The sequence below is a fragment of the Eupeodes corollae genome, chromosome 2 (assembly GCF_945859685.1).
Source record: "Eupeodes corollae chromosome 2, idEupCoro1.1, whole genome shotgun sequence".
Lineage (NCBI taxonomy): Eukaryota > Metazoa > Arthropoda > Insecta > Diptera > Syrphidae > Eupeodes > Eupeodes corollae.
Genome location: NC_079148.1, coordinates 68,945,080 through 68,956,776, shown reverse-complemented (window position 1 = coordinate 68,956,776; position 11,697 = coordinate 68,945,080). Strand labels below are relative to the sequence as shown.

The following is an 11,697-nucleotide window of genomic DNA, read 5'->3' as shown; positions in this document are numbered from 1 at the left end:
CTTTATATAACAATTCAAATTTTTAAAAAATACGATAAGAGAATAAATTAAATTAAATTTAATATAGTTAATTAAATTATATACAAAAAAAGAAAATAACAATAATTTATCGATAAAATATTAATTGACGTTAAAATAGAAATGATAGAAATAGAAGAAGGAAAAGATAGTTAAGTTAGTAAAAGTTAAGAAGAGAAGATAGTTCTTTAAGTTAAGTTAGTTGCTTTGGTTCGAAAAGAAGGTTTTAATACTTTTTTGGAAAACATGTATACACTTATATTCCGCAAATGAGTTGGAAGTGAGTTCCAGAGGCGCATGCAGCGATGAAAAATTGCCTATCTGAGGTCAAACACTATAAGCGTGGCAAAACTATTCGATGTTGACATTCTGATTTTTTCAAACAGATAAGCTGGTTGACGTGTTTTCAAGATTTTAAAAAACAGTATCAATGTTCGAAGCTTCATGAAGTCATTAAAAGGCTACTAATCAGAATCTCTTGCAAATGTGAAATATGGTCATACCTTCTTAAACCAAAGATGTATCGAATGCTGATGGAATCGCAGCTGTAAAAAATTTCGCATCCATGAGTGAGAACAGATATTACAAGGGTCCTTGCAAGCACTAGTCTGGTTTTAAATGGAGTGATGTTTTGGGCGGTCGACAGCGTTCTAAGCGTTCCATAAGTTTTACCTACTAATTGGTTGATGCGGTAATTCCAGGTCAATGTTTTATTGAAGATTACTCCTAAATTTTTACTGGAATTTACGAATTCTATTGGGTTCTGGTTTAGGAATATGGAAGGAAAGTATGTTAAGTCTAATTCTTTTCTTTTTGCTTGCGTTGAGAACCAACCCATTGCACAACGCCCAGTAGGATATCTTTTTTAGTTCTTGGTTCAGGGTGAAAGCGCAGTCGACAATTAAACTCAAAGGACAGTTTTTGTAAATTTGAATGTCATCGGCATACAAATGTTTTGAAACTTCATTTATAATGAAACCGATTTGATTCACATATAAATGAGAATAGAAGGGGGGATAAAATTGATCCTTGAGGAACTCCTTGTTGAACCAGAAGAAAATCGGAGAGATTTAAATTTAAGAAAGCGGCTTGCTTTTTATCATTCAAAAAGGAAGAAAGTAGTTTAATAGCTTCTGAAGATATGTTGAATCTGTGACGCAGTTTATTCAGAAGTATCGAGTGATTCACCATGTCGAATGCTTTTGAAAAATCTAATAGGACTAAAAAAGTTACATTATCAATATCGAGTTCAGTCCTTATGTCTTCAATTATTTTAGTTAGTGCCGTTATACAGGTATGGTGCGAACGAAAACCTGATTGAACATCGACTAAAAGGTTGTTGCGACTGACGAAGTTGCTTGATTGTTTTTGCATTATCCTTTCACAGACCTTAGACAGAAATGGAAGTATTGAAATTGGTCTAAATTCATTGCAAAGCGAGTTTTTGGGGATGGGAATTATGTTTGCTCTGTTCCATTGATGTGGGAAAATGCCAGTGGTAAGAATTGAATTTATTACATGTGTAAAATAGGGTAGAAGCAAAGGAAGAATAGCTTTAATGAAAATAGGATTCAAATCATCACACCAGTGGCATTGGACTTTATACTTATGCAACTTTCAACTATGTCTTAGGTGTTCACACAATCGAAATTGAACAAAGTGTCTGTAGAAGGTGGAGGTATGGTATTAAGAGATACATGGTCTTTAGAGTTATTATAGGTGTAGAAACATATTTACTGTTTAGCTCATTAATATTCAATTCAACTGGAAAACTATTTTTTTGTTTGCCTATTCATAGCTGGCGGAGGTTGTTCCACGTTTTACGACTATCCGATTTTAGAACTAGACGGTTAGAGTAGAACTGTACTTTTGCGCGTCTTACTTTATTGCGCAATGATTTATACAACTCACCGAGCTCGCAAACAAGGAAACGTTTCCAGCGTCGGTATACTAGATCACGCTGAGTTCTTAAATCCTACTAGTAAATCATTGTTTATTTTCACGAATCCTAGTTTGTGCTTTCAATGGAACATGTCGATCAAATAAAATATTAATATTTGGTTTAGAAACTCGACTTGGTCATTTGGTAAAGGCATTAGGAAGATGTTATTCCATTATATCATGTTTATATTATTTTCAAGATGTGTTTAATTGATAATCTTAAAATCTCTAAACTAAATTCTAGAGATCACTTGGTTTACACTTAACTTATAATCATAGGTAAAAAAAATAAAATCATGTATAAAAAACTGGTGTTTTTTAGCTGATCATATAACAGTACTCTATCTTTTTCACTTACATAGTAGTGATCTAGTAGCGCACAGGAAGACTGGGAAAAGTGGGTAGGTTGAGCATTGTTCACTGAGTGCAAGTCAAAGGATCTTATATTTTCAATAAACCTTTTGTCAGTTAAATGGTCACAGTTAAAGTCACGGCATATAATAATGTTTGAAGAGATAGCAGTGATTTCTTCAATAACTCTATAGATTTGTTCCAAATCGACATACCTATTAGGTCTATAGATTGTTCCTAAGAGAATATTACCTTCACTGCCTTTAAACTCCAAAAACAAATACTCACAAGAAGAGCTGGGTGTCGAATAGTATAACTTCTTACAGATAAGGTTTTCCCTGACATATATAGCAACACCTTCTCCGCGGTTGCACCTATCAGAACGGAAGATCCTATATCCACTAAGAGAGTATGTTGCCTCTTTCACATGTGCAGAGAACCACGTTTCTGAAAACAGATCGCGCCGATATGTGAATCTTCAAAAAGTAATCTAAATTCATCAATCTTTTTCATCAAACTCTGAGCATTGATATGAACAACCTTGAAACCGTCACGTGTCGCCAACTCAAAATTTTTAACATAGTTCGCAATATAACATCACTGGTGTATCATACGGAGCCCACCATTCGTTTACTCATGTTTTCCCATAGGAGGTTTTATTTTGAATAACTCTCTATTTGGACAGGTCACTTTTGACATTTAAAATTATGCCATTACTAAAAATGGTAAGAGACACGATTCATCAAAGCATGCCAATTGTTAAATTTAAATAAATTTACTTCAGAAATGATAAAAAATGTCACTTTTGGCAAAACTAACTTTTGGGTTGTAGTGAAGAACCTTTTTGTCTACCGGTAGTGTTAAAAAATTGATGCGAGGAATAAAAATTATGTGTCTCACTAAAGAACAATTAAGAATATTGCTTTAGGACCCAAAAGAAGAATAATTGAATCTAAACCAAAGATTTTCAAAGACATGTTAGTTTGTGCGTGTGTACGTACCATACACACACCATTTAATGACAGGAATCTTTAGTACGTTTTAACCTCCAACACCCATTTGCCTACATTGTTGTATTTGTAATTTTGATATTACGTCCATTTTGAAATGTGAAATCTAACAAGAATTCGATACGGTGTATATACTTGTTCTAACAGATGATTTTTTTTGTATTTAATTGCTGTGGTGAGAACTTTAGATTTGATTTTAGCTGACAAATGACAAAATGAATTCCAATATTTGCATTTTTAAACATTTTTGATAGGAAAATACGAACATTGGAACTCACTTGGACGTGTTCTTATAAGTTTTTTTTAGATTTTTACTAAAAAGTGTGAATGCAACGTTCTTACTCACACTTCAAGGATTCCAGGAAGGTATAAACCCTATTGTACCAAGGACAATGGTGTGCCTATGGTACGTACATAAGTTCGTTCGTTCGGTATACCATTTTTCGTCTTCCATATCCCGATATCGACCGCAATTAAATTTTGTTTTACATCAAAATTATAGGAATTTAAAAAAAATGTTGATTGACCCCAAATATTTCACAAAACAATAACGTTTCCAATTTCAATTATATATAAAACGGCATTTGTATTTGAGCTTGCTAATTCCAATGATGTCCAGGCCGTTCTGTCATCAACTAAACACTTAGCAGGAACACGGATTTCCATTAACAAGGATCTCACTGCAAATTAACGATCAGAACAATTTCATTTGCGGCAAGTTAAACGGTACCTTTCCAGAGCTGACAGCGGTCTTCGTTCGAAATAAAACTTTGGACACTCACTGTTAACGGGCGCAGACGGTACTAATGCAACCCAGAAAGCGTAATAAAAATGACAAAACCTTTATTGAAGATCTTCTGTTGATAACGCAGTCGACGTATGCTGTTGTTGTAGATCCACCGAAGAATCATATTCTTAATATACAATACCTTAAAAATTATCAACTCAAAGTCTGTCAGGTTTTAAGTTATAATGTAGCTGGTCTTGCAAATAAATTAATTTTATGTAACTTTTTTAAATATATATCTGAATTTCAAATCTTTTTTTATATGAAACTTTTATAATATCTGAACACATCCAATACTATGAAAAAATCTTCAAAGGTTTTAAACTACACTGTGTTCCAGTAATAAAAACTCAAAACTTCGGCAGAGCAAGTGGAGGGTGTTTATTTGGGTACGAGTATAATAAAGGTATAGAGTCTGCAGTGGGGATCCAAGGAACACATTCAAACTGGAAAACTACAACGTTTCTTCGTCTTGAACTTAAATGCTAAAGCTTTTCGCAACGAATCTGTTGGCCTATGCACTCTATGTAATCAGGATGCGACAGAAAATACTTACCACTACATTGGTGTGTGCCCCATATTTAGAGGATACCTAGTACCTACCGACAAAAATATCTTCGAAATGTAACTTTAGATCGGCCAACATTCCTAAACATTTAAAATGGATCTTGATACCCAAAACTCTAAAAAGGCTCGCTTTTTGTTAAAACTTGCTAAGCTTTGCTTTAATTTAAATAACAATTTTTTTTTTTAACCTAACATACGACTTAAAAACAAGTTATTGTCATACTTAATTTTGAATACCAGCCTAATAATGTTTTTGTTAATTTTTTTAATGGAAATAAAACTATATTATCTATGATTATTATATTATATCCAATTTCAATTAAATTTTATAATGTATAACGTGACATTATAACAAATAAATATAATTTTAAAAGAATCAATTAACCGAATAAACTGAAAACAAGCATTTTTCACATCGAATATTTTACAAGCAACAAATGATATTACCTCCAAAAAAATAATTGTATTTAACGAATAATAACGATTTTATGATCCAGTATAATCGAAGTACTTAACGGTTCTTTTACAAACAATAAAAACCTTAAAAAAAAGCACTACTTAAAAAGGCGTTAGGTCTTTTTCGCATAACGCCAAAATCCTAAAATGTCATAAAGTCCAAAATGTAAAAAAAAATCCGAAAGCGAATGTTGTACCGCTCAAATCAATTTCAAATAATAGAATTGCGTTAGGTCTTTTCGACCAAACCTTTATCACCCAAGTTAAAAATGACATGAGCTTAAAATAATTGTATTAACATTTTGTTGTTGTACGATTTGGACAATATTACCTAACCCTTGTGTGTTAAAACTTTTTTGGGTCAAATAAAAAGAAGCTTTCATTCTTATTCCAGGAAAATAAGGCCAAAATATTCAAAATGTCATGTGGCCCTAAATCTTTTTCACAAGAAAATGACATTAAGCCCAAAATCAATCGCTTATTGTCCAAATTAATTTTAAAAAATATCATAACGTCCAAATTGCTAAAACGCTAAAAAGTTGTCATGTCATTAGGACATGCTGACAAAATGTTTATTGCAAACACTAAACGAACAAAATATCACATTCCCCAAAAACTCGGAATGTCAAGAAAGAGTAAAAAATATGTTTGGCTCTATTTCTTATTTTTGAGACCCACTTTCAAAGTGAAATAAATCGAAATGGTTTGCTTGCTCACAGTAGACAGTGATATATGAAATAAATATATGTCGATTTGACATATCCCGTGGCTTGGCTCATTACAGGATTTGGGGTAGCTGCGAAGTTGGGTGTATGCAAAGATTCTTTGCATTTAAAGATTCCAGATTTTAAAAAAACTTTGGATACACACAACCAATACATAACGCACTGTTTATAATCCCACAGCCACCATTTTTGCTAAATAAAAAATATTGGGCGTTATGACATTTCTCAATTTGGCGTTACGACATTGAAAGTTGGTTTGGGTGAAATTTTTACATTTTATTTGGCTTTTGTGACGTTTCCTTACTGATATTTTGTACGAGGTTTCTCTTTTTCGGCTTTATGTCATTTTATGATTTGGTTTTTATGTTGTTCGTGTATAAGAAAACGATAGAAATCATAATTGCCGTTATGCCCGAAATAAATGTCACTAAGCCCAACAACTATGTTATACAAAATTCTATAAGGCGTTCTTTTAATTAAAATTTACTTTTTGTTTTTTTTTTTTTTAACTTTTTGGGCTTTGTTATCAATTTTGGGCCTTATGACATTTTATGATCTAGGCGTTATGGTTTTTGGGCGAAAAGACTTAATGCTGTTAAAATTGTTTGCAAACATTAATTGATCAAACTAATTATATCTTATAAAAAGATATTATTAGCTTCCAATAGGAAGTTATTGTAATGGGTCCGATTTGTCAAATTAGAAATGTTGACATTTCTCGACGTTTGAAGGTCCCTAGAGTTGAAATAAATAAAAAAGTCTAGAAAGATGTCTGTGCGTGCTAGTGTACGTATATACGTTCGTACATCTGTACGTTCGAACGTTCGTACGTCTGTACGTTCGTGCGTCCGTACGTTCGTGCGTCCGTACGTTCGCAACGTTTTTTTCGTCGTCAATAGCTCAATAAATAGTAGAGGTATCGACTTCAAATTAATTTTGTTATACAGATAATAAGGCTGAAAGATGCAGAAAGGGCTCTCAAGAAAATTGCGTGGATGGTTTTTTTACTATAGCAGTTTAAAAAAAAAGTGAACATTTTGGTTAACCCTAAATATCTTACGAACCAAAAACTCTAGAGACTTTGAGATTGAGATATTGGCTTTAAACTACTTTTATCTTTTTAAATATATTGTTGTCAACATTCAGTAAAATTTTGAGAAAAGTCGAATGGACAGTTTTCTTACAAAAAATAAGAACATAACAAAAAAACAACACTACAACTCGGTAACAATTAACTTTCGACTCAAATAGATTTTAAAAATTTAAAATTTTGTGTTCAAACACTTTTTATTTCACAGAAAATATTGTTTTCGATATTTAGTATTTTTTTTATAAAAAATCCAACAGTCCGTTTTTTTTCATAAAAAAAATAAAACCTATAAAAAATAGTAAGCAAATTTTGTAAAAATTAATGTTCGGTTCTTGATATCTCTCAAATTAATTTCATTCATCCAATGTTTAAAAATATAAGAAATGCTACTAAAATTGGTAAAAATTTGTTTTCGACTAAAAATCTGTTTAACAAAACGGACAGTTGCATGCGTCACCTAATTTTTATTTATTGATTTTGATTTTATTTCATTTCATGAAAAATTTTGCTAACATAATTTAACGTTCTAAGAAAAATCCAATCGGTATTTAATTTAATAAGAAATAAATAAAAACTTGTAAACAATTATTGGTTTTGGACTTAAGTTGTCGGGAATAAAAACAGATAATGAAATCAAACTTCTTTTATTACATCCAAAATAATGTTTTAAACTTTTTATTATTTTCTCTTTAGAAAAATTCAACTAACAACGTTTTTTTATTAAACTCGAAAATTACAAAAAACTGGTAAGAAATGGTTTTCGACTCAAATATTATGAGAACAAAGGAAGATATTGATTTCAAATTGACATTTTATCAAATTGATACCTCAAAATTATTTAACTGAAGTCATAGATTTATTTTTTAAATGGAATTTAAATAACCGAATTTTTCAAAACAAAAATCAAATAACTTACAAACACTGACTGATAGGTGCAGAAAGTCCAATTTTCAATATTACAGGCTGAATGCAGCCATTATGGTTCATCAATTCACTACTAAACTGCTTGAAACATGTAGCAAATGCATCAACCCTGATATGACATCCCGCTTTGACAGAACACAGCTGATAGATGTTATATTCTTAAATTTAGGTTTACAAACAACAAACTTAAAATGGAAAACAATTCGCATTCACCCGAAAATAGTTTACTTCATCCAAAAATTTCCGAATTATATAAAATTAGTCATCAAACTTATCCCAACAATTCCAATTATATACAAGAAGACTTAACCTATAATTGGCACAGTTTGGAAAAGCTGTTGTTCGACGATGGAATCATTTCAAAAGTTGGTAGGTAAATAAGTTTTGAAACCTAAAAATTGTTTAATTCAAACTTTGCTGAAAGTCTCTTACTCCGTTTAACAGACCCAATTTATCCAAAAACATACAAAGAGTATTTACCATACGTTCAACTCCTCCACCAAGTCCTACGACAAAGTGAATTAGCCTTAACTCCCGCAACTTTGAGCAACAATGCGTGGCTGAATAAACTACAATGGCTTGGCCAACACTCACAAGTTTCCTTGATTTTAGATGAATACCTTAATCCCTATCTATCATCAGAAACTGCCACAGTAGAAAACTTGCTATTTCTCACATCAGCACTAGAAAATGCTCTGGCCAATGTCTACCAGACGATTGCCAAAAAGTCTCCTCCACATCTCTTGAAAGACCTTCTTGACACTACTGAGCTAAGGGACGTTCTTGGAACTTGTCCGGTAAGGAAGAGTTTTGCAGTGTCCTTTATATACTTTTGTTAACTTTGGTTAGATTTTCTTTCTTAAAATCATAATGGGATCACCAGAATCGATAAATCTGAGGAACATATTTTGGCATGGCTTCCCACTGCCTCACGAGATTCCTGCTTGCTTTGTTGCGACACTCCTCATCGCTAGTGCTAGTCTGTCCGAATTGGTGAAACACATTATTCTTACTCCTAGACCACAAGTAAAGGATTTCGATCGATTTATGTGCAAGTTATGGGCTACGCCAACTGATTTCACCCTTGTCGATAAGATTCCTCATGTAATGTCTGCAATAGAGTCCTCTCCATGGACTGGACAGTGGAAAGTCTATTGGAAGCAGGTTTATCTCCACTACGATCAAGGCAACTACTGGCGTTGCGTTGTACTTATCCTTCCTCAGATTGAACTTGTCCTACGTAAAATATATGGTGAAATCAAAAAGTTTGACATAACTGCCAAACTCAACGAGTACTATATAACAATGAAAAATATCTTCGAGGCCACAGACGATAACCAGGTTTTCGATTGTGGCTTGTCCAGAGGAACCTTGCATTTTCTCTATGACATATTCATTTCTCCTTACGGTATGAGAATACGAGATAAAGTCAGCCATGGAGAAGTGGATTTGGATTGTGTGGGTAGAGAACTTTGTTCGGTATTGCTTTATGCTGGTTTGAACCTTCTGAACAAAGACGGATTCCCATTGGATGGATATCGAAGTAGATTCCATTTGAATTACTTGGCTTATGAAGCAGTCACTACTTCGAAGCGTTTTGTTTTGGAATTGATGACCATGAAAACTCCAAAAAGTCTTCACACAGAATTTAGATGGAGTAGTGAAGCGATGTTGTCTCTTCAGGAGCTTACTTTCACAGAGCATGTGGAAATATTTCAACGTCCTCGAAAGGAACCTGAAATCATGGCGCATGTTATGAAAATAGCCCAGCTCATTGTTCAGGTTTGTGAAAACTATCAAGTGTCATTTAAGGAACGTTTTAGAATGTTTCTCAATCACGAATTGCGCTCAAGGGCGAGGAAGACTTTAGATAGAATGATTGAAGCAATGAGTGTTATTGGAGAAACTTTGACGACAATTGTTAAGTGCTTAGCTCAAATAATTGGTAACCAGAAATATTGTGAAAATGAATTCGATAATTGTCAAACGTAAGTTAAGTTTTAGGTTTTTCGTAACATGTTTCTGATTGACATAAGTATCTTTTTTTTAAGGTTTTGTAAACAAACTTTGAGTGTTGTTGAAAACTTAGAGCGCTATTCGGATAGAGAAAGTAACGAATGGTTAAATGCATTGGATTGTTGCAATAGATTCTTGAAAATTAGTTCGAATTTTAATTCTAAATAAAATAAGAAAAAAGAAACCTAACAAGACTTTTATTTTTACTAGGTACCTTAAAGTTTAATGAATTTCAATGTCTTTTGAATTTTAAATTGTTTTTTGTTCTCAATTTAAATTATATAGAACAGGGAACAATGTCTGAAGTTTAATCCCAGCTAATTTCATACAAAGGTTTTATCTTTTAAACTGGCTTCTGCAAGGAATTAAAACATTTATAACCTACCGATTACAAACTTAGTTTTGGCATAAGGAATGCCAAAATTAAAATTCTGCAGAGTCGGGAACAGACACCGACAAAGCTGATGACAATGTCGAGGTTGACGGTGTTATTAGCGGAGTCGAGATCCCCAGCGAGTTGCCCAGCTCTGCAGCTAAAAATAATTAAAAAACGAGCTAAAGGTCATCCAGATTAATCCTTAGGGAGGAAAACTTCGACATTGACGTTATCCAAGAACCGTGGATAAACGGCCTCAAGGTGCGAGGCCTCCAAGACAACCAATACGACCTCTTTCATAAAACAGCAGATCAAGATCAAGGTAATCCCAGAACTTGTATTTTAGCTAAGAAACATTTAAAAGGTTTTTAATGTCCAAATTTTAGCACTCCCGATCTGACAGTTGTCAAATTTGAAGATAAGAATACACGGGGATTGCTGTAGGCCTCTTTTTACCCTGCCCATAATGCACCATCACCTCCGGAGGAGGTGTGCCAAATCATAACCGAAGCTAAAATCAAAAAAGCAAATCTTCTGATCGGAGGCGACGCAAATGCTCGACATACCCTTTGGTGAAGTTCTGAGATCAACGAACGAGGTGAGTCACTTTTTGATTTTATTATTGAAAATAGAATGACCATTTGTAACAGAGGCAACTCTCCCTCTTCCGTTTTTCCGAGCTCGGAAAATTATGATGGGTCGGAGGATGTGCTTGATGATACTTTAGTAAACAACCGTAATTTATTAGTGGAGAGTTGGAGAGATTCCCCTTTTAATTTATTTTCGGATCACAAGTGGATTCTTTTCCAAATTAATTTCGAGTCGAAAAACCCTCCGCCTTATAGAAATCCCAAAAGAACTAAATAGAAGAAATTCAGTCAAATTGCTAATTCCAAACTAAGCAACTTACCGAATCTCACTGAATCGATAGGAGACCTTGAATCAAATTTGAAAACCTTTGAAACTTCTATAAGTAAAGCTTTTAGAGTCTCTTGCCCAGTTAAATATAGCCGTAAAACCCTTCTTGGTTGAATGAAGAACTGTCGAGTCTTAGGAAAATGACGAGGACAATTTTCAATATCTGCCACACACATAAGTTTTACCAACCGTATAAAGACTCTCTTAAAATTTACAAGCAAGCCCTGTCATCAGCCAAAAGACAAGGCTGGAGAGAATACTGTCAATCAATCGAAGACATAAAGGACTCCGCAAGGCTCAGCAAAGTTTTATCGAAGGAACATTGTAATTCTTCATTTCTAAACGAGTCTAATGGAACCTGGACAGCCGAATCTCTTGAGCTACTGATGAAGACGCACTTTCCGGGTTGCGAGAGTGATAACCCCGAATCGCTTGAAACCACAGAGCTAAACGTAGCTCATATAGAGCAAATCAATTCCGTTATAACCAGAGAAAATATTTTGGGGGCCATCAATACT

The 11,697-nt window shown here is 33.5% G+C and overlaps 1 protein-coding gene across 2 annotated transcripts; it reads left to right on the top strand.

Annotated features, from left to right (window-relative positions):
* Positions 1-8,054: 8,054 nt before the first annotated feature.
* LOC129946042 (endoplasmic reticulum membrane-associated RNA degradation protein-like) lies at positions 8,055-10,063 on the top strand. 2 transcript variants are annotated; one of them, XM_056056061.1, is made up of 4 exons: positions 8,055-8,238; positions 8,314-8,666; positions 8,719-9,857; positions 9,921-10,063. In XM_056056061.1, exons 1-4 carry the CDS (start codon positions 8,061-8,063, stop codon positions 10,051-10,053), a joined length of 1,803 nt encoding a protein of 600 aa, XP_055912036.1. In that variant the 5' UTR covers positions 8,055-8,060; the 3' UTR covers positions 10,054-10,063. The 2 variants fall into 2 exon arrangements, with proteins under 2 accessions (XP_055912036.1, XP_055912037.1); XM_056056062.1 differs by having other exon boundaries at positions 8,088-8,242.
* Positions 10,064-11,697: the final 1,634 nt, after the last annotated feature.